Raw genomic sequence first — 23,175 nt, 5'->3', positions numbered from 1 at the left:
CAACTGGGAGTGCACAGTCAGCGGGGCGGGGGGGCGGGTGGTGATGCTATCGCGTCTGGTGAGTAGAACCGACTGGGGGACACTGTAGGCCGTCCTGCTGTGCCCAGGACAGCCCCCATGACAGAGAGGTCACCCGCTTGAGTGTTAGCAGTGCCGAGGCTGAGAAACCTTGTCTAGGCCAAATGACTTTTTTCAGGTGGAGTTTCTCTAGTATTACTAACAGCAGTTACCAGTTATGTCCTTGTAGCCACTGGTAAATAAGGCTGCACCACTGTGTTCACACATCCCAGTTAGTCCACCTTATGTGAATACACCTGCCTGCATCCACACACTGGGGACACTGCGCACTCTTGAGAAGATTCCCTTCACCCAGACAACATCACTGATTCCACCTGCCTTGTCCTTTTCTGCCACCGGACATGCCCCCTGATCAAGAGGGTCTGCAGGACAGCACGGGGGCCTCCCCTCTCTGTGGGGAAGCCAGTGAGCCCTTAGGAAAGAAATCCAGGCCTTCCCTGGTGGTCTGGTGGTCAAGAATCTGCCTGCCAGTGCAGGAGAGAGACACTGGTTTGATCCCTGGTCTGGGAAGATCCCACATGCTGCAGAGCAACTGAGCCCATGGGTCACAACTACTGAGCATGTGCCTTAGAGCCTGTGCTCCGCAACAAGAGAAGCCACCGCAATGAGAAGCCCAAGCACTGAGATGAAGAGCAGTCCCCACCTAAAGCAACTAGAGAAAGCCCTTGCAGCAACAAAGACCCAGCACAGCCGAAATAATAAATAAATAAATCTTTTTAAAAGAGAGAAGAAATGCAGCACTCCTCAACATCCGAGTCCCTCAGTGAATATTTGTTGAGTGAGAAATGGATAAGGCTCCACACAGCACTGCCCACCGTGGCGACCCCAAGAGCCATCATTGAGGCTTAGAAGAGGGCAAGGACCAGTTCTGAGATGCTGAGGCTGACTGAAACAAGGTTTTCTCTTTGGTTGCTTGGTTTTTGTTCTTACCATCTCTTTATGTGAACCTCTAAACCACAAGAAACTTCACTTCCTGACCAGTGATTACAAAATGTCCGCTTGCCAGGGTTGCCCTCCTGCTTCACAGCGCAGGCTGTGTTTTCCAGGGTCAGGATGCTGTCTGTGATGCCAGAGGGGAGACATTACTCCCTGTCCTCTGTGTTAAATGCTGCCATCTGTAATTTCAGCCCCAGTCATATTTCTTTCCCTCTGTCCCACAGGAAAGGTCATACCTCAGGGATCACATGCCAGCCCCGTCCATTAGCCCAGGCGAGGTGGGCGCCAAGCTGGGAGCTAAGGTGAGTGTGGCTTGTTTGCTGCTTGTGTTGAAACAAGAGGAGTGGCTTTGATGACCGTTCAATGCTAGGGGGACACCATGGCTGCTCCCCCACCCACATCCTGGGATGTCCCCCTACAGGCCCACCCCACGCCTACTTTCACCCCAGCCCCACCTGCAAAGCCCCTGCAATTCTGCTCAACCTCACATACCTTTGCTCCCAGCTCAAGTGTCAGATGGCTCAGGCCCACACTCCAGTCTGTCCAGCGCTAACTTCATGACTTTAAACATTATTTTCCTTTAAATGGACTTGTGTCCAAAAGAAGTGCATTTCTTTAAACAGGAAATTTTATATTTCAATTGTAAGCAGAAAACCAGTTTTACTTGTGTAAAGAGCAGGTGAGTGAAATGCAGACACAGCAGAAATGGAACCCTGTAATTCTAGGTAGAAAATGTGGAAAGAGAGAGCGAGCCAGGACAGGCTGGCACCTGACGGACATGTCCTCCTTGATGTTATTAGGAGCATGGAAGAGGACTTAGACAGGGACTGATTTTTTTACCATGCGGTTCAATGTCATTTGAAACCCTGTTCTCAGTCTGGCTAAACTTGCCCTTCTCTAAGCAGACAGAGACTCCACTTTGGAAAAGAGAGAGTTGACCCAGGGCTTCTGTCATTTACTGTACAGGCACCTGGCTGGGGAGAGCAGGGCCAGGTCCAGAGGGCATCTGCCCACCACTCCATGTTCCCAGGGGGAGGGGCACAGAGACTCCTGGAGAGGGCTGGCAGGGGCCTCTCTTCCTTGACTGGTCTATAAGCTTCTGGAGGCCACAGCTCCAGGTAGGCACAGTAAGAACTCTGGTCCACTCATCGTGCCCTGGGGTTTGCACTCTGCAAGTCTAATCCCATTGCATCTTTACCAAACCCCTGCCGGAGGGTACCTTGCTCCCCCATCTGCAGGGGAGGACACCAAGGCTGCTCTTCTATTTTCTGGTGAGTCTCTAGGTTCCCTTTATGATGTCCTGCAAATAGTCAGTGTACCTGTTGTTGCTGGTTTGATAGTCAGCCATTCACACACCGTCCCTCAGTGAGATTGTCACTTACAATTACCAGGTGACCTGCTATTTTAAAATCTGTGACAAGGCATGGACTTCCTTAGAACTGTTACTGAGGACCTGCGCCTGCTTTATTTTCTTTGAAATTTTATTTCATGATTGAAGGGCTTATATTAAAAATAGAAACCCAAAGCAAAAATTGTCCACAATCCCATCCCTAAATCTAAACAGTTTCATCTGTCTATGTCAGCTTCTAGATCTTGTGTGCATATTCAGTTCTCAGGTGTCTATAATATCATCCATAGAATGTTAGAATCTACATCTTCAAGTCACATTGGATCACACATACCCACTTGATTTTATTCTTTTTTTCCTTGCTTCTCTTCACCTTTCCTTTTCTACTCCCATTTTCCCTCCCCTCTATCATAATGCTAATTTTTATTTGCACGTGAGTATCTGAGCAGGAAAAGGTGTAGCTTCTTTGTTTTCACCTAGAGGGAAATGCGTTACCTTTGGAGTAAACCAGCGTTTTCCCCTAGGATGTAAACGAAATGCCACTTTCTCTGTTCAGTGCATCTGACCAACTACACCTTGTCCCGGGAATTCCAGTGAGTTACACAGGTTTACTCCTGCTGCTGGGACTTCACTGGTGACGGACAGTGGGTTCCCTTCTAGAAGATTCTGTGATTCTGGTAGAACAAACACATAGTTGTGAAAACCATCTCATATATCTAACTAACTATTGTGATTGTTGGTTGTTACTGAGTTGTTATTTGATAGCTCTGATCAAATATGACACCCACAAATAAATACATTTCTCTGTGTTCATGTCTGGGCACCAGACATCATCTATAAGACTAAGAGCACTGGCCTTGGCCCTAACCAACTTCCAGTCCAGTGACTCCACACCTCCTGCCAAACTGAGCCATGTCCTTATACACTCCATATACATATTCTAAAACTAGAGCTTTGCTTTTTAACGTGACTTTTCAGGCTCACACAAAGTTGTAAAAATAGTTCAGAGTTCCTGTGTACCTTCTACACAGCTTTCCCCAAGAATAATAGTCTACATAGTATGTTAACAAAACCAGAAAACTAACTTTGATACAACACTATTGACAGAGGCCTCAAAATACAGACCTTATTTGGACTTCACTAGGGTAACTAGCTTAACTAGTGTAACTTAACTAGTGTAATATTTACTCTTCTAACAAGAGCTAAAATGGGTTCTCAAGGGCCAAAGAGTCATTGTTTTCATGATGGAAAGCTTTTAAGAAAGAATTCAAGATCTCTACAATTCATTATTTTTCTAAGGCTACGTTTGAGCCAAGATAAAAGAGTTCTTCTCTTTTGCACAAACATGATCCCATGAATCCTTGAAAGGGCATGTGCATTGATAGGTATGTCCCTTTGACCGTGGAAGGGTCAGCTTCACAGGCGTGGAACCCAGTCAGTCCCACAGGCCCCTGTGCTCAGAAGGGCCTTGTACTTGGTTAATACTCCCCTGCCACCATCTTGAAACACTTCATATCTGGCAAGGGGCTCACATTTTTTATGCTGGGTCCTTCCAATTATGTAACCAGTCTTGGGTCTTAGGAATGAATGGGCCACATTCACAGACTTTGAGGCCACACTCACGACACTCCGTGAGTCTGATGTGAATTTTGTAGACCCAAGATGGGCTTGGAAATCTCATATTTTCATGTTCCCTCTGCACAAAGCAACTATAAAACTCACCCATGGATTTCTGCTAGGAATACCTACACTGCTCTCATTAGATACCTTTAGTGCAGAAACAGGAGGCCTTATGGTTACAAGAGTTTCTAGTTATGTGTTTTCATCTTTGGGTAATTTATATGAAACCAATAAACACTTCATTTTTTTTACTTTAATTAATTTTTCATTTTCTAAAATAATTTCAGAGTCATGGCGTGTTTTTTGAGTCAAGTGTGAGAAACAAATACTCTACTCCTGTAAGTACCGATGAAGAAGTTACCATGAAAAGAGTTACCTTACTGTCCTGGCAGCCATGGGAAGCCCTGAAAATGGGAAACTGGGAAGGGGGAAGGTGGTAAAAATATACCCAACCAACATCCAAATAAGCTGAAAGCAGTGAATGTGGGAAGCAGTGAAAATGTTACTCAGTCCTGTCTGACTCTTTGCAACCCTATGGACTGTAGCCCACCAGGCTTCTCTGTCCATGGAATTCTCTAGGCAAGAATAGTGGAGTGGGTAGCCATTCCCTTCTCCAGGGGGTCTTCCCAATCCAGGGACTGAACCTGGGTCTCCTGAATTGGCAGGCGGATTCTTTACTGTCTGTACCATGACATTTAGGGAGCAGATGAGAACTAAATGAAATACTCACCTCTAGACCTGAAAGCACCAGAGTTTTTCAGTCCCTGACAAGTTTCTTTTGCTGCTGAGAAGCTGGGAACTTGATGAAGGCCTGAGTATTCTTTTGCTTTGATTCTTCATGGATTTATAGAAGTTTTGAACTAAGGGGACTATAGAGGCCATTAGTCATTTTCTCCTAAACCTTTCTAACAGCAGAGTCCTTCTTTACAAATGAGATCTTACAAAGAATGACATTATAAATAAAACAGAAAAGAGCTGTTTTTTATTAGTACTGATTTGAAGTGCAATGACATTTACAACATACACCTGTTACCAAAGCAACAAATAAAAATAGTGATTCAACTGGAAACAATAACAATAAAAAAGAAGTTGGATATTGTGGAGGAAGTTTGCAGAGCTCTTCTTTAGTGCCTAATTCATTGCCTCACATTGTTGAAATCGATTCTTAAGGTGTCAAGAAGATTTCAATTTATGACAATAAGCAGTTTCAAATATTTTTAAGGGAGCTTAGTTTATCGTATCAGGTTCTCTTCGATTTAGCAAACAAGAGACAAAAAGCTTCCTTCAAGTTTCATAAAAGCAAATTATAACATTTTTGCTTTTATTAACATGTTGAGAGGACTCAGTTAAAAAGATGTAAGCCCTTCTCCATTATATTAGAAAAATAACATTAAATATTATTATTAAAATAACTTTCACATAATTAGAATGAAATTCAAACACTCTTGCTGAAGCACCTTTGAGGAGTTGTGGGTCGTGGGTCCTGGGAACATGCCTGAAACTAGCTCCATGCCGAGCTGCCAGGGGAGGGAAACAGTGCTCTCGGCCTTGACAGAGGCATGTGCAGTAAATGCAGCAAAATGAAGCAAAAGCAGCAAAAAGTGGCATGTGGTAGAACCTAAAATCTACTCAAGGCAAAATTGACCCTGAGTTTTCCTGGCGACTGCTGGTGTACCTTCCACCGGCCCGGAAAGGACCACAGGGTCTGACCAGCAAGCACACTGGAGGACGGGCCTGTGTCTCTTGTATCCTCCTCCGAGAGGCCCACGGGGGCTGGAGGGAAGTGATTGAGGACACAGCATCGCCAGGCAGCAGGCCTCCAGGGTTGTTGGTAGGGTTATCCCTGCTATCTCTTTGGCTAAGAGTGTTTAGTTCAATTCGCAATGGTGGGATGGGATGGGTTTATGTGTATAGACAGATATAGGTACAGACAGGTGTGTGTGTATATATCTTCATGGACATGTAAAATTACCCCAAACTTCACAATGTTTTTTATACACATCTTCTGGAGTATACAAAGTACCCCTAAATCCAGGGGTGATCAGAAGTCACCGCAGCTGTAAAAGTCACCAGTGTGTTTCTGAAAGTGAAAGTGAAGTCACTCAGTCGTGTCCCACTCTTTGGGACCCTGTGAACTGTAGCCTACCAGATTCCTCCATCCATGGGATTCTCCAGGCAAGAATACTGGAGTGGGTTGCCATTTCCTTCTCCAGGGAATCTTCCTGACCCAGGGATCGAACCTGGGTCTCTTGCATTGCAGGCAGACGCTTTACCCTCTGAGCCACCAGGGAATGCTCTCATGTCACTCTCTCAATTAAACCCACCTGACAGCTGGTCGTTGTCCTGGGATGGTCTGCAGCCCTGAGACCTGGGGTCATCTGGTCTCTCCTGCGCTGTGCTCTGCCTGCAGGTCTGGGCTGCCTCCAGCCTCCCGGCCTCTACTGGCCTTCCCTCCTCGTGGGCCCTCCTCTGCTCCCGTCCCCAGGCCCTCCTCTTCCTGAGAGGCCCCAGGTGCAGACGGCTGAGGTCTCTCTTGCACCTTACATGCTCATCACCATGTTCCTCTCACCTTGGGTGCAGGCCCCGCACCTGCGTGAGCCTGAGTGAGGGGTTGCTTGGCCTTACCTGCGTGGGCCTGACTCCATGATGCAGGTGGGGCTCTCTGGGGTCCCGGGTGGCCCCCACGTGGGGCATGCTAAGCCCACCTCCTCATAGCTCTACCCCACTCTTCAGCCAGAACCCGAGACCCAGGTGCTTGCAAGAGAAGGCTGCACGGCAACCTGTGTGCACGAGGTGCGGCTGACCTGCCAAGGCGGGAGGAAGGGGATTAGTACCTGGGACCAGCCGTGCGTTGTGGGGACCAGTGGTGGGATGAGCTTCCCCACGTGGGGCAGTCAGCCTCTTGCTGATTCCTGTTTGTGGACCAGACCCAAACCCTGCTGGCCAGGCTCACTCGGCTTCCTTCTTCCCTGGAAGCCAAGGCATGGAGGGTCCATCAGTCCATCAGTGAAAACCGGCAGGGCTGCCCTCTCTCCTTGCACACACGGAGGTGACATCTGGTTAAACTGCCCTTGGCCTGTTGTCCCCTCCAGGAGAGCTGAGACAGTCCTCCGCCTGGTGGGGGCCCCCATGTGCCAGCCAGCAGAGGCCATCAATTGAGGGGAGCTGTGAGCTGACCCTGCAGGGTTAGGACTCTTTTCTTCGCTTTTCAGGTTTTCCTCCATACCACGGTGCCCAGAGGACCCCTGGAAATGAGAGCAGGAGTGATGATGGAGGTGCTGAGTCAGGTAGGAGGCCCTCAACTCTACAGATCCTGCGTTAGAGGGCCTGGGTGCTCATTGGAGCCTCCCGGGGCTCTGTTTTGTGAGATGTGCCTCGGGGTCCCTTCCTCTGGCTGTTAGAGTGGATGAAGATGGGTCACGGGAAGTGAGAACCCTTCTAGTCTCATCCCTGGTTATCATCACATGTCATCTGGCTTACCCACATTCACATCTGTGTATCTGCCCTCTCTGCCCCACACAGCTGTGCCCTGTGGATGGAGCGGGTGGGGACCAGTTCACCGTCTGACTGGGCTGAAGGAGGCTGCTTCCTGGTGAGGCCCATCCTCCTGTTCCCCAGGCAGGCAGGGAGCCTTCATTAGTGCAAAGTTGGAGCTGAGCTGGGTGGTGTGAGTGGAGGGAAAAACAGCAGATTAGAAGGCCCAGCGCTTTCCCTTGTGAGCCTTCTAACTTGGTTGGGGTTTATGATGAATTATTGATCTCACAGGGCTTCTAAACTGCTGAATCAGGGCTGGAAGCTTCTGCTGTCACAGGCCTCGGGAGTTTTGAGCACAGACCCCCTGCAGATCCCGATTTGCTGTGTGCTCACCAGGCCCATCCCAAGTTATCTACTTGGCTGCACTGAGGGGACATGATGGGACTGGGTACACCCAGGTCACAGCCCCTGGATTCACCTGTCGGCTAGCTTTCCGCCCCCACCCATGCCCCAAGGCATAGGCCACACGGTGACCACAGTCCCTGCAGGTGTGTGATGTAAGGATGAAGGCTCCCAGGTATACCTGTGGGCAGCAGGTCTGGGCACCAGTAGACGCAGGGCGAGGAGACGGTATTCCCACTAAATGGAGAGCCTGGAGGGGTCCCCGTGAGCCGAGCAAGGTGGACACAGCTGGCTGAGAGCCTGGGGACATGAAGGGGTCCTTCCCTCTTCCTCCTGCCTCTCTGGGCTCTGAGCTGTCTGACTCTGAACGTCTTCAAGCCCTGGATGAGTTCATTCTCACACGAAATGCTGTGAGCCAGTGATGGCTTAGAAGAGTCTTGTAAACCCATCCCCACCTTGATCTATGAAACAGGCTCAGACTTCCATTAGCGACCTTCTAGGGTATTGGAAGGCCAACAGGGGAAAGCCCTTTAACCTCATCCATCCATCCATCCATCCCTCCCACAAACATATATTGGGGATGGTCATTCAAGGTGACAGAAGGCGTAGGGCCAGGAGGGGAGGTCTCAGCCTGGGTGAGGGAGGAGTCTACCCTGTAAGAGGGTAGAAGGGGTGGGCGGTTTTCTTCCATGTTCCCGTCATCCTACCCAGGTCAGGGCCACCGTCATTGTCAGAGTTCCCTCCCCGAGATCAGCAGGAGTGTGATGGGGTCCCTCCCTTCAGCTTGGCTGCCTGATCTGAGTCTGTAGAAAGGCCTGTGACGGGACGAGGCTGACATGCCATGGCACTCACTTCCTCTCCCTGGTTCTCCTCCGGCAGCTCTGTGGCACCCACGACCCCGAGGGTAATCCTGGCTACCCACCTCACATCTACGCAGAGGAGGGCGAGTGTGAGCAAGCAGACAGCCTCAGTTCTCTCACCTGCTCTGAACATGACCTACCGCCTGACTTGCTGGACTCTTTGGGGCCAAAGGCTGCTCCACTAGAAGAAATATATTCTGAGTCAGCTTTTCGTTCCCCCCAAAATGCATATTTTGGTTGATTGGAATAATTCACAAGGGGAAATCACTATTCTAGAATGCTTTTTTTCTTTTGTTTTTAAAAAATTACCTTCTAGTTCTAACAGAATGAGGGTAAATTGAGTCTGGATTAAATGATTGGACATTCTGGGACACCTTGAACCAAAACAAAACAGCAGGTCATACTTTTAAAAAAAATTTGTCAGGCATATTTTCTAGAGAAACTTGAATTTAGTTGTGTAATTCCTTGCTTCCATGAGCAGCCCAACTCTGAGAATAAATGAAATATAATCTACAGATTACCCCAATTATTTGGGAACAACAGGTAATACTGGGAAAACAGATTTTTCAGTGCTTACTTAAATTTCTTTATTATGGTTCTGCTTCAGTTTAAGTGAAAAACAATAGGGTAATATTTTGTAGAATATTTGCAATTAGTATTTTTAGTGATTTTTAAAAATATATTAATCCCATTGCACTTTTTGAGTAGATAAATAGATAAAATTTATTACTATAAGAGAAATAATTAAAACTTAAAACTTTATGAGTGGTAAATATTAAAAAAAACTTACATAATTTAACGTGTATATACTATGTAATTAAAATAACTTAAGAGCCTTTGAGTGACTAAATTCTGATTAAATTCTATTTTTATACAATACCACAAACTTTAATTGATTTTTACACATCCACTTACCACTAGTGTAAACTGTGGGGGAGGTGATAGTGTCCTTTATCTAAAAAAAAAAATGTAAATAGTAGGACATGTGCCCTATATATACTCAGTTTTCTTGGCTGTGTAATAGATAAGAAGCTGGTTAAGAAAAATTCTAAAATATACCAAGACACTTTAATGTATATATTAGATATCTAAAAGCCTATGGCAAATTCTAAAAAATTTATATGATTAATGAGCATAGTCTTTTGTGCACACCCTCGAGTCCAACTCTTCATGATCCTATGAACTGTAACCCACCAGGCTCCTCTGTCCATGGGATTTCCCAGGCAAGAATACTGGCGTGGGTTTCCATGACTTCTTCCAGGGGATCTTCCTGACCCAGAGATCAAACCTGTGTCTCTTACATCTCCAGCACTGGCTGGCAAGTTCTTTATCACTAATGCCACCTGAGAAGCCCCAAGTTTTAGCTGATGCAGAGTTAAAACTTTTCTTTCTAAAGAAGCTGTGGAAATACTAAAAGAGATCACAAGAATTAGTACATAGTTATTTCATGTGTCACCCAGTGCTTTGGGTAACTGAAAAAGAAGAAAACCATCTCCAAAGGATTGGAAAGTCTAAAACTGACTCACAGTTGTGTAGAACAGCTGTGCTAATTCTGGAATGATTCTGAGGAGTCTACGATGTTTTCTGGGGAATTCAGGATAATAGTCCTATCTTAGAACAGTATACTTCTTGAGTCTGAATGGCTGGTTAGCGTCAGTAGGAAGTCATTGGACCTTCCTGGATCTGAGGCAAGGGACAGAAAACTATGGCCATGGCCCACCATCTGTTTTTGTAAATAAAGCTTTATTGGTACACAGCTGTGCTCATGTGTTATTTAAGGGCCATCCATGACCACTTTGTGCTGCCATAGTAGTGCTGAGTAATCATGATGGAGATATATGGCTCACAAAGCCCAATACATTTACTTCCTGGCCTTTTAAAGAAAACAAGAACACTGACCCCCTTGGCTAAGGCATTCTTTTTAGGAACTCCACATCTCATCTAACACTTAAATATATCCATGAAAACGGAAAAGTGAAAGTGTTAGTTGCTCCATCACATCCGACTCTTTGCAACCCTGCCAGGCTCCTCTGTCCATGAAATTCTCCAGGCAAGAATATTGGAATGGGCGGCCATTTCCTTTTCCAGGGGACCTTCCCAACCCAGGGATTGAACCCGGGTCTCCTGCATTGCAGGAAGATTCTTTACCTCCTGAGCCGCCAGGGAAGCCCAAATATATCTATACTCTGTGTTAAAATCAAATGCATTGCCATACACCTCTGACAGGTTTAAGATAAGTTTGCTTTTGGCTGTAGGTAACTTGACTCCTTTACTAATGGTTATGAAATCTTGGCAGTTGTGCCTATTAGTGCATTCTTACGAGGCTCTCTCCCACTAATTGTTCTCAAAAGTAATAAAATACTCATGAAAAATTCAAGAACGTGGAATTGAACAATTAGCAAGGACAAAATGTTACATTTTGTAGATATTTAATTAGACATTTATTAATTTTGATTTTGCTGTTTTCTTTGTGTATTCTGAAGCCTGTGTGTATGTGTTTGTAGGTCTCGAGCCTTTGGAGTGTATTGTCCAGTGGAGACACTGGCCCTGTTGGCGTGTTTATGAAGCCCATCTGGAATAATGCTTTGACTTTTCCCTTTAGATTCCAGTCTATATTATATATTATCACCTGCCCCAACTGACGTCTGCAGGGAACATTCTTGAATATTGGCTGGTTCTCCCCACAGATTGATTCCCAGGTCTATCTCCATGCTTTAAAAGCTTTCCATTAGAAACAGCCTCACCAGGAAGTTTTGGGGAAAAAAAAATGTTAACCTCCAGTGGAATTTATGTACACTCGTGAATGAAACCAAGTTTTACTAATGGCAATGAAGAAGGCAATAAAACAGAAATAGTAAATATTTTCCTAGAAAATGTGGTTTTTTTTTTAAGAACATTAGCCTCCAAATTACTTAGCAATCCAAAGATAGCTGCCGTCTCATAAGTTAAATATTTATTTTGCATTTCATCAATTTTGGGTTTCCATTTCCATTTACAGTCTCATTGGCTTTATGGAGTTTTTCATCAAGGGAGTTTGTTTTTCTTACTTTTCTAATTTACTGAGCACAGAAGCTATCTTGGTTGTTAAAAGTTTCCCAGCTGAAACACTAACCCAGGAAACTTTATCTTATGTCCTTGTTAAGTAGGCATAGCAACAGTCCCATGAAAGACGGCATGTGGGCAGAAGACGGCAGACCTCATGTGGTTGTTGTCTCCTCCGAAATGTGTGTGTTAGAGGCCAAATAAATCTGCCTCTGCCATCAGGAGATTAAGGAGGAGAAAGAATGCTGGAGCTATAAAGACAGAAAAGACTGGTCCTTTCACTTTCCCAGTATGAGGTCACTGGTACTGGAATGTGACAAGAATATGTGGCTGCAGCATAATTGCTTCAGTATCTGTTACCTCTCCTTCCTCAATAAAAGACCCAGAATTGTGGCCATCCAGAATGGGAATGACATTTCCCATCCTCCCTTGCAGCCAGTGTGGCCATGTGGCTACATTCCAGCCAATGGAAGGCAACTTCCAGGAAGTGTCCTGGAAGGATGGAGATGTAGACTCATCTCTTCCCTCTCTACTCGTTGGAATGAGGAGATGATGAGACAGGGGCAGCAGCTCTGGACATTGTCATTAGCTGTCATGCACTGACAGGATAGAAGGGGTGGAGGTATCTAACACCAGGGAGCCCTACTGGACCCATCCCGGGACCACGTTACTCTGGACTCAAATGAAGGAGAATTAAATACATTTTGTTCAAGCCACTGCTGTTTTGGATTTTCTGTCACTCAAGGCCAGATGTACTTTTAAGTGTTATAAAATATAGGAGCAGGATAAGAAAGCTGTAAATAGAAGAACTCAAACTTGGGGCATGGGCTTGTAGACGCATCTGGGGGCAGGGATTCAAGCAGTGTGTCTGGGGGACAGGTGACCCATATCGTGCAGAAACAAAGCATTTACTAACAACTCTCATCTGTTATTTTTTGGAAAGCAGTTCTTGGGCTTCTCTGGTGGCTTAGATGGTAAAGAATCTGCCTGCAATGCAGGAGAGGGGCTTAATCCCTGGGTCAGGAAGATCCTTTGGAGAAGGGAACAGCAATCCGCTCCAGTATTCTTGCCTGGAGAATTCCATGGACAGAGGAGCCTGGCAGGCTACAGTCCACAGGGTCACAAAAAGTCAGATATGACCGAGTGACTAACACTTTCACTTTCCTTATTCTGAAAAAGGATTGAGGAAGAAAGTTGTGGGAGAAATTCATACTGTAGAAATGCATTAGAGCAAAGTCCCACAGGAGAGATGGACATGGGCAACTCCTGGGCAGGGCAGGAGTGGCATGAAATGTAGGCAGCTGTGCTAATGGAGACGGTCTCGCCTGCAGCCGGCAATCTAAGTTGACTGAGAGCTGGGTAATTTGGAGCCTTGCAGGGCTGAAAAAGCAACTGCTGTGTCTCTCGAATGACATCAGTCATTGGAATGGTTTTGTGCAAAGCAGTACACTTAGTGGAAAATAAAACAAGTGCCCCGTCCCACCAATTTGTGAGCCTGGGGGCAAGAGTCTCTCTAAGGATGTTGCCTTCCTACTCGGGGCCGTCATTTCGGGTGACTTGAGGTGGGTGGTGCCATGTACCAAGGGACGGAAGGTGTCAGCCGAGAGAGAGAGTGAACTTGGAGGCCAATGAGGAAGGTCAGACGCTCCAGGGTTATAAACTATGTCTCAACAAAGAAAGCCCACTGGAAACAAATAGATCAGCAATCTTTATGTTTTTGAAAAAGTGCTTTGCCTAAGAAACCACAGCCTGGTCTGAAAAAACCTGTGATTGTTCAACTCTAGAGCAATCCCTGAAAACAAGGAGCAACCTGTGAAAACCACGCAGGTCCCAGGAGGGGCATCCTCTGGGTGCCCATCCCAGCCCAGTGCAGGGGAGGCAGCAGCTGGGACGTATGTGGGGCCAGGCATGGTGATGCTGCCGAGGGGTTGCCGCTCTTCCTGCTTCCCCGGGTTTGCTCCTGCGTGTGGGTCACTGGTGACGCTGGTCGGTATTTTGCTTTTTTCCAAATGGCTGCATCCTCCTGTTCGTACTCATCAACCTTATGTTCGGTGTGCTGAGACCAGGAACTTATGATCTAGTTTGTAGGTTGTGAAATCATGAAGAACCTCACCCATATCTGTTGGAGGGGATGCTGCTTTGTCTGGGATCCTGGATTGGGAGCCAGGTGCAGAAATTGGCTGGGGCCTTGTAGTTGGTTCCCTTGGGGGATGCAGGGGAGGGTGTTCTGTGGTGGAGGAAGGGTGAGCACAGATAGGTGAGCGCCCAAGGGTGGGTGGCAGCAGAAACTACGGTCCCCTGTCCCCACTGTGTCTTCTGTCCCTCTTTCCCAAGTCTGAGCGAGGGCAGTGGTTTCCCTAAATGACAATGACATTTCCCAGCCCTCCTTGAACTCGAAGTGACCAGGTGACCACGTTCTGGCCAGTGAACCTCACACCGCAGCAGCACGTCTCAGTAGATGCTGAGATGAAGGAGAGCAGGGAGTGTCTTTCCAGCCCTTTCCCCTCCTTGCTGGCGGGAACGTGGCCGTGAAGGAAGGCTATTGGGGACCTTGGGAATGGAGACTTCCAAGTGGGGAATGATGTATTAGAAGAAGCCTCACCCTTCACCTTGGAGACCATGAGGGCCTGAATCACCTCACTTTCATGAGCGAAAAATACATTTGTCTCTGTTTACTGGGGTTTGTGTTCTGTCATTCACAGTCAAACTTAGTACTGATTAATGCAGGTTATATGACCTACAAAGCAAACCAATAAATAGAAAAAACATTGACATAGCAAAATATGTGTGTCATACTTCAGAGTAATTACCTTGTTTAGTTTTCTTCATTGAACAGATTTTTTTCCCATTTTGTTCAAATATTTGTACAGTGAAGGTTTCATTCGTCGTGTTGCATGACTTACTGTAGTTCTAAAACTCTCCAAAATGGCTGTTGCTCCCCTGTGACAAGATTATTTTAAATATTCTTTTTTTTTCTGGCCACACAGTACTTTTTGAGCTTGGGATTTGACTTTTGGAAAGCGCCAGAAGTCATTCAGGGCCTCGCTGGGTAAGCAGGTGAGGAATTAGCCTGAGTGACAGCTATGTGGGCTAAAAGTGGGGTGGAGGGGGGCTGGGGTTCAAAACCTGGGAAATGTTTGGGCATCACTGTGCAGCTGGCCCAGGTGAGTGGAGAGTGCGCCTTTGACATCTATGTTCCCCATATGTCTATTTAAAAACAATCAATTCTATAGTCATTGCCTTGTGAGATTCCCTGGAGAAGGAAATGACTACCCGCTTCAGTATTCTCGCCTGGAGGATCCCATGAACAGAGGAGCCTGGTGGGCTGCTGTCCATGGGGTCGCAAAGAGTCGGACACAGCTGGGTGACTAACACTGACACTTTTCACTTTCACTTTGTGATGTGATTCTGGCTCCTAGGATTCTGTGGCTAAGTGGATTCACATACCTGGGGAGGCTGTGTTACCAGGACACTTGTTTTAAGAAAAAGGTAATTTCCTGAGGATGCTATGTCTGCCAATCAGGAAAATCCACATAGAAATCTGAACCCGTGAAGGAGCCTTCACCAGGGAAAGATCACTGGGCAGTTCCTGGGTTTTAGGAACGATATTGTCCGTGGTTTCCAGATGCTGCAGTTTCCATTAATTGATCATTTATTAAACTAACTGAGGGGAAAAAAGAGTGATTTTGTTGTTATTCTTATTCCCATCATCCTAATGAACCACCCCCGACAGTTGCAATTCACTCTGTATTTTGCTGTCTCCGTGGGGAGAAGCCCAGCTTAATGAAGTTGGAGTCAGAGGCCACTGAGAGCTCTAGGGGGGTGTACTTTAAAGGCATGTTCCGCAGGCCAGGGGTCCCAATCAGGGCGATTTTGTTTCAGGGGCCCTGGGCGATGTCTGGAGACAGTTTAGTTGTTGCAACTCAGGGAAGGGTGCTCCTGGAATGGGCGGGGGGCGGGGGGTGGAGGCTAGGGATCCTACTAAACATCCCACAGGGCACAGGATGGTGCCCACAACAGAGAATGAGCCAGTCAAGAAGGCCAATAGTGCCAAGGGTGGAAAACCCTGCCATAGACCCATGCGGGCCCACTCTGAGATGCCGTTCAGATGGCAGGAAGCTAATGACCTCTCTTTTAAAAGAGCGTCCCCCCTCAGATGAGCTGAGACACAGAAGCTGTGCAGTCAGTCGTGTATCTCAGGGGGTCCCTCTGGGCCAGGGCTGCCCCCCTCCCACCACTTACCCTGGGTGACACTGTCCTGTCGTCAAAATGCTCTTAAGCCACTTCCTGCAGGGACTGAAAACAGAATAAAGATAATTAGACAGGAGCTGTTTGCCCCTGACCAAACAAACCTGGAGTAGACAGAATTCATATGTGAAATGCTTTTGACCCAGCAAAACGAGCTCATCGTGCCAGGTACCATGTTTAACAGAAAGTTGATGTGGAATCTGTAGCATTTACGGAGACCAGAGCCAGACACAGCCCACAGCAGGACATATGGTCTGAAAAGGGGTCCAGCTCTGCCTCTCCCTTGCTGGAATCTTCCCCAATCTGTGCATCAGTGTCTATGTGTAAGACTGAGGTTCCATTCTGATGGATGGTTTTCCCACCTCAGCTCCCCAGAGTCTCAGCATTTTTAAGGACATCAATGTGACCCAGAATCAACTATGGCAGAGGAACTTTGGTATGTTGGTATTGTAGGAATCTGTCTGTAGGACTGTCTTTCCAACACATCTCTTCACTCTTCTTCCGGGAATTCCTTTGGGCAGTCCTCTTTCTTCATCCCCTGCTCACATGGGCTCTAGAGGTAGATTGTGAATTACCTAAGCTAGTTAGGGTCACAGCCGTAATTGGCTCAGAGATGAGCACATTGGCCAATCTGAGGCAATGAGGGTCAGGCTCAGGAGATCTACTCAAGTCTTTGGGTAGGGAACCTGAGTGGGTTAAGTGCAGGGGCAGTGGCAGCCATTTTGCAACCATGAGGGGAAGCTGTGGCGTTTCAAGGGCCAAGGGGACCATATCAGGCAGCATGGAGGGGAGCTGACGAGAGAGAAGGACAGAGGCTGACCCCTAATAATGGCTAGCTCCATTTCTCTGGTCCTGCACCAACTTGTGATGCCACAACCCCCTGGACAATTATCTGTACCAATTAGCTTACTTTTGTGCTTGATTTCAGTTTTTAGAAACAAGCCTAAGTGAGAAAATTCCCTTTAATGAAATGATTGCTCCAGAAGTTTTAACTGGGAGTCAAACTTTTCCAGAGACCCCTGCGATCCCCATGAGCTGCTACCCCTGCTTTGAGTGGCTTAAAGGGGCCACATTGATGAGATGGGCCACAGCTGGACAGGGGCGGCAACAGAACAGTTATGAATGACGAAACTAAGACTAGCAGAACCTGGAAGATGGAAACAATGGGCTTTGATCCAAATGATCAATTTCATGAAAGTTCTTCCTTGCCATCAAGGTCTGAGTCTATGTTTGTGCATGTAATGGATTTCTCCTCCTTAAAAAGATTCAGTTAAGGATTCAGGCATCTGAGATTTAATATTTGGGGGTTAATTGAACTTAATTATTTGTAAAAACTTCCTTAGGTTCTTTAGATGAAAGGAGGGTGATATTCATGAAATTCTGTTTGTAATTTCCACAGAAGTTGATATTCTTCTGTTTCATTTTTTGCGCAGCTTTGCGGGATATGCAAGTTTCTTTGGAAGACAGGTTGAGGGAGAGTAGGAATGGGACAAGGTGAGCAGCTACAGGACTCCTGCCCTTACTCTGGGCTTCTCTGGGTGTTTATTAGAGGCCACGTGGCCAGCACTGTCTTTGTGTTTTCACTTTCTGGATCTGCCTTTCTGAAGCTTTTATCTCCTACTTTGGAAGCTTATTAACTTAATCCATCACATGACTTGTAAATCAAGCCCCAACAGGCAGCTGTCTGCTTCTCTTAGCTTTTAATAACTTCGGTGACATTGACTGTAAGACTTGACACATTCTATAAGTCAGTTTTTAAACATGGAGCAAACACTGAATTGTTCCTCAAAAGCCAACCAGGCTAAGAATAATTTTAAAATAATGCAGTAACTCTAATTATTAAAGTGCCACCATAAAGGCCTGAGCTTTGCAATGAATGGGAGAAGTTGGAATGAGAAATTAACCGTGAAATTAATCTCTGTATGCAGTCAGGGAAGTTAAAGCAAGCAGCTTTAATGAATAGATAAATCCACAAGTTCCCTTAACCTAACAAAGCTTTATTTCTCATTTTGACAAAGGCCAGTAACAGTACAATTTGGACTTCCAAATTTGCTGCAGTGGGGAAAAGATGAAGAAACATAGTGACTCTTTAATCCTTTTGGCTAGAAGTGGTCCCTTGGCCACAAGTGATTTTCACTGGGAGATGGAGAGGAACACACGGATATTGAAAGCATATTACCTCTCTACCACCATGAGATGGATTTCTATTCCTGTGTCTGTTAGTCAGGAACTAAACTTGAGACTCTGAGATGGTAGAATTATGGAGAACTCGAATGTAACCCTAACAAAAGAATCATGTTTCCAACCCTGGTGCCCCAGAGGGGATGAAAACACTGTATATATTAATAGAAGACATGAGGTAGGTGTTTAGAACATCTGCTGTGGTTTGGGAGAAAGCCAGGGCTTGGCATCAAGTCCATCATTCACCTCCTGCCTGATTAAGTTTATTCAACACTTTGAGCCCCTGTTGCTTGGTCTGTAAAGAGGGGAAAACAATAGTCCTTCTCTTACAGGTTTTCAAGAAATCATTGATATCACTGTCATTAGCATCACCCTCTTCATCATCACCATCACCTCCATCATCACCATCACCTCCATTATCACCATCACCTCCACCATCACCATCATCATCACTATTACCACCATCACCATCTCCACCACCACCATCATAAATAACATTAACAAACTTGGAGTTTTAGGGTCCTGAACAGATTAGTTATTATTTGGGCACCACATTCCCATGGAATGGTCTCCAAATACTAATATCTACCACCTGTGGCCATAGCTCCAGAGAGAACTCCACGGCCAGGTTAAGCAGTGGTGCATCGGGTATGAGGGTGATGGGAAAATGAGAGTGGCCCTGGGGACTCTGCATCTGTGGAACCATCTACAGGCTGTCAGTCGTCATTGAGCTGCTGAGCACTGTCCCTTTGAAGAAACAGCCTAGTTCTGAAACAAGACAACACACTGAGGGCTTGCACACATACAGGTTCTGGATCTGACTTAGGAAGTCTGGCTCCTGGTCTGGGAACCTGTCAAATGGTGATCATGGTGATGCCAATGATTTCTCAAAAACATGTAGGAGCTCTTAAATAGGCTGTGGAATATTGTTTAAGCTCAGTCTGTATACAGACTGCATGCATTCCACAAATATCTACTGAGTACTGATTAAGTGCCAGGCCTGTGTTAAATGTTAAATGTTTGCCTACATTATTTCTCCCATTCTGTTATCAACCTCACTTTGTAGATGACAGTGGTAGACTTGGGGAAAACAAGTAACTCACCCAAGGCCACACAGCTCGGAAGTGAATAAGGAGGGGAGCTGAGTCCAGAGCTTGCACTCCTCATCACCCCTTAACAGAAAGGGGTCTTTTCCAGAAGCCACCAGAGCATGAAGCACAGTAGGTAATAAAACTGTCAGGCCACCCAGGGCTGAGGAGAAGCTAGTGGAGGGGTGAATGTCTATTCTCTGAGGTTAGTACCTTGGAAATGGACTCCTGGAGGAGGTGTCAATTATTCAGGAGGGCAAGAGGGGTGTGTGAGTGTGTGTGTGTGTGTATGTGTCAGGAAGAGAGAGAGGGGTGGGGAAAGAAAGTGAGAACACGGCAGAGGAAATAACTTGTACAAAGGCTTGGCGATAAATAATTTTCCCTGGGTGAACCAAGGGGGCTACAGTGCAGTGATGTTTGCAGTGTGATTTCCTCTCCACTGGTTTATTACTGCTTATCAGAGGCACACAGGAGAGTTTCTTTTTCTACAAATTTTAATAAAAGTTCCTTTTAGGCATGGGAGAAAATAAATAATAACATGTCAAACCTATGATATTATATATGGTAGTGCTTGGAATGTAGCTAAAGTTAAGACACAGGTTAAGAAAGGGCTTCCCTGGTGGTTCAGATGGTAAAGAAGTTGATCCTTGGGTTGGGAAGATCCCCTGGAGAAGGGAATAGCAACCCACTCCAGTATTCTTGCCTGAGAAATTCCATGAACAGAGAAGCCTGGTGGGCTATAGTCCACAGGGTTGCAAAAGAGTTGGACATGACTTAGCAGCTAATACTTTCACTTAAGAAAGTGTATTGGGCTTTTCCTGTGGGAGCTGCCGGGTTGAGAGGAGCGTGGCCTTCTCCTCTCCCCGCCATGGCGTGTGCTCGTCCACTGATATCAGTGTACTCTGAAAAGGGGGAGTCCTCTGGCAAAAATGTCACTTTGCCTGCTGTATTCAAGGCTCCCATTCGACCCGATATTGTTAACTTTGTTCACACCAACTTGCGCAAAAACAAGAGACAGCCCTATGCTGTCAGTGAATTAGCAGGTCATCAAAGCAGTGCTGAGTCTTGGGGTACCGGCAGAGCTGTGGCTCGAATTCCCAGGGTTCGAGGTGGCGGGACTCACCGTTCTGGTCAGGGTGCTTTTGGAAATATGTGTCGTGGGGGCCGCATGTTTGCACCAACCAAGACCTGGCGACATTGGCACCGCAGAGTGAATACAATGCAGAAGCGATACGCCATCTGCTCTGCACTGGCTGCCTCAGCCTTACCAGCGCTGGTCATATCTAAAGGTCATCGTATAGAGGAAGTTCCTGAACTTCCTTTGGTTGTTGAAGATAAAGTTGAAGGCTACAAGAAGACCAAGGAGGCTGTTTTGCTTCTGAAGAAACTTAAGGCCTGGAATGATATCAAAAAGGTTTATGCCTCTCAGCGAATGAGAGCTGGCAAAGGCAAAATGAGAAACCGTCGCCGTATCCAGCGCAGGGGACCCTGCATCATCTATAATGAAGACAATGGTATCATCAAGGCCTTCAGAAACATCCCTGGAATTACTCTGCTTAATGTAAGCAAGCTGAACATTTTGAAACGTGCTCCTGGTGGTCATGTGGGACGTTTCTGCATTTGGACTGAAAGTGCTTTCCGAAAGTTAGATGAGCTGTACGGCACCTGGCGTAAAGGAGCCTCCCTCAAGAGTAACTACAACCTCCCCATGCACAAGATGCTCAATACAGACCTTAGCAGAATCTTGAAAAGCCCAGAAATCCAAAGAGCACTCAGAGGACCACGCAAGAAGATTCATTGCAGAGTCCTGAAGAAGAATCCACTGAAAAACCTGAGAATCATGTTGAAGCTTAACCCATACGCAAAGACCATGCGCCGGAACACCATTCTTCGACAGGCCAAGAACCACAAAATCCATATGGATAAGGTAGCAGCAGCACTAGAAGCCAAATCAGATCAGAAGGGGGTTGAGGGCAAGAAGCCTGTGGTGGGAAACAAAGAAAAGAAGGCTGTTGGCGATAAGAAGCTAAAGAAGCCTGTGGTGGGGAAAAAGGCTGCAGGGACCAAGAAACCAGCAGCTGAGAAGAAGCCCACAGAAAAGAAACCCACCTCAGAGGAAAAGAAGGCTGCTGCATAAACTTAAATTTGTTTATTCCATAAATGCCAAATCATTTTGGACAGCTAATTTTGAATAAAGACCTGAACAAAGAGGCAATGAAAAAAAAAAAAAAAGAAAGTGTATTGGGATAAATGCCATTATGGAGGGTGAAAGGGATGGTACAAATGGTGAAGGTGGGGAGCCCAGGGGAGCTGAAGATTCAGGAAACTGGTTCTGTCCAGGCTGGACACCTTGCTCTTGGAGTTTGTCTGAGTGTGAGTGGCTCTTTTGTCAATAATGCCACATTCTTTCAAGTGGGGGGAACGGTGTCCCAGTGCTGTTAACCATAAAGGGATGATGTGTTACAGGCATTAGGGCCAAAGTCTGTCCTGACACTTGTCAGGAAGAGCTGTGTGCTCTGGGGAAAGGGTGAGGAGGGAAGCCATGGGAACCAGTCAGCCCAGAGCAGGGACTCACAGTTCAGGAGTGTTCTCTGGTCCCATCCTGACCATAGCCTCAGAGCCGTGGCCATCACACGATTGGCTAAAAATACCTTGGTCACGAAGCTCCTGGGAGAGGACCAGTGCCATCAGCTGCCCATAGCATTCCTGAAGGGCTTCTGTACACTGCTTGTCCTGGGTCAGGGTGGGCCAGGGCCTTCTTGTACCCTGGAGGGTCTGGCTCCTGGGAGCCTATAGGAGCCCCTCTGCTGGGGACAGCAGTTGTCTTCTCTTTCCTGACGCTGGGCCCAGGGCTCGCTCTGCTCCCCTCTCCCGCTCGGGCCTACATGTTCCCCAGAGCAAGCTTGCCACGTTCCCCCAGGGTGTAGGGGTGCAGACCTGTCCTCTGGGGGCAGCCAGCAGTGTTCACGGAGCTCCCTGGGCTCTCGTGGTGGCCCAGTGACACGATGAGAGTGACATCCAGGGTGTCACCGGGGTGGGGTGGGGTGCAGACTGTCGGCCCTGCCCCACCCCATCAGGCCCCTGATCCTAAGCCATCCCTGGGGGCTCATTCAGCTCTTGCTTCATTGTTTCTATTCTGACTCATTTTCTATGGGGAGCAGTCACGGGTGGGGGTGGGGGGTGGTTAAGGAGCGGGTGCTGAGGTGGGAGCTTTTGGACCCGGCAGGCCCTGCTCTATTGTGTAAATATTTTTCAAGGTCTTGTTTTTTTAACTGAGAAGCTAAGGGCTTGATTTCTAGCCCCGTTCTGTGGGGCCTTGGGTGAATTCAGTTCCTTGTAACCTGGCTGCCAAGAGGGGCCTGGGGGCACTGACTGGGTTTACTCTGTGGTTCATTCTGGCCTGTGGGGAGGGGGCAGGAAGGGCTACTGCATAGGTGGGTGCCCTTGGAAGAGTTCCTAGAGGATGGGGCTGGAACAAAGGTGAGGCCCCACAGACCCGCTGTGCTGTTCCAGCACCGGCCCCTGCCTCCAGGTAGCCAGGTTTTGTTTGCGCTCTCCTGTAACAAATGCTGCACTATTGGTTCTTAATTTTTTTTATCTCCAGATTCTAATTTATGCCTATGCAAAAAATAAATTATGCCCAGGGTTAAAAAAAAAAAAAAAATACCTTGGTCCTGGGCTGAGGGCTTACATTTAGAGAACTGCTCTCCAGAGGCAGCCCGGGGAGAGCTGATATAACCGAGGGTCAGCAGGCAGGCCTTCTGGCTGCAAAGGTCAGCCAGCTCTGGAGGCTCACACTTGGCTTCTGCCAGGATGGCCTTAGCACTCAGGCTCGAGCGAAATGCCACTTTTGGCGCCTTTGCTTAAGAGATTTGCAGAGCTCTGTAACCCAGTCCCC

At 46.9% G+C, this 23,175-nt stretch overlaps 2 protein-coding genes across 4 annotated transcripts in view; both read left to right on the top strand.

Annotated features, from left to right (window-relative positions):
* The window catches only part of CDH26 (cadherin 26), a 44,870-nt gene extending 35,223 nt beyond the window's left edge, over nucleotides 1–9,647 (top strand). For 2 of the 3 annotated variants that reach the window (XM_043480099.1, XM_043480098.1), the window contains 4 exons: nucleotides 1,239–1,316; nucleotides 4,270–4,320; nucleotides 7,195–7,269; nucleotides 8,738–9,647. In XM_043480099.1, the coding sequence (XP_043336034.1) occupies nucleotides 1,239–1,316; nucleotides 4,270–4,320; nucleotides 7,195–7,269; nucleotides 8,738–8,959 (426 nt within the window). In that variant the 3' untranslated portion in view covers nucleotides 8,960–9,647. Of the gene's footprint in view, nucleotides 1–1,238; nucleotides 1,317–4,269; nucleotides 4,321–7,194; nucleotides 7,270–7,504; nucleotides 7,575–8,737 lie in introns of those variants that run through there. The other variant, XM_043480101.1, reaches the window with a different exon arrangement.
* Nucleotides 9,648–14,179: 4,532 nt separating this feature from the next.
* On the top strand, nucleotides 14,180–21,513 carry LOC122448632 (60S ribosomal protein L4-like). Its single transcript, XM_043480102.1, has 3 exons — nucleotides 14,180–14,184; nucleotides 15,961–15,963; nucleotides 20,120–21,513. The coding sequence occupies exon 3, from the start codon at nucleotides 20,146–20,148 to the stop codon at nucleotides 21,412–21,414; it is 1,269 nt and encodes a 422-aa protein (XP_043336037.1). The 5' UTR covers nucleotides 14,180–14,184; nucleotides 15,961–15,963; nucleotides 20,120–20,145; the 3' UTR covers nucleotides 21,415–21,513.
* Nucleotides 21,514–23,175: the final 1,662 nt, after the last annotated feature.

Source organism: Cervus canadensis, chromosome 10 (assembly GCF_019320065.1).
Source record: "Cervus canadensis isolate Bull #8, Minnesota chromosome 10, ASM1932006v1, whole genome shotgun sequence".
In the NCBI taxonomy this organism is placed as follows: Eukaryota; Metazoa; Chordata; class Mammalia; order Artiodactyla; family Cervidae; genus Cervus; species Cervus canadensis.
The sequence above is the reverse complement of the archived record's forward strand: the minus strand, read 5'-3'. Positions and strand labels throughout refer to the sequence as shown.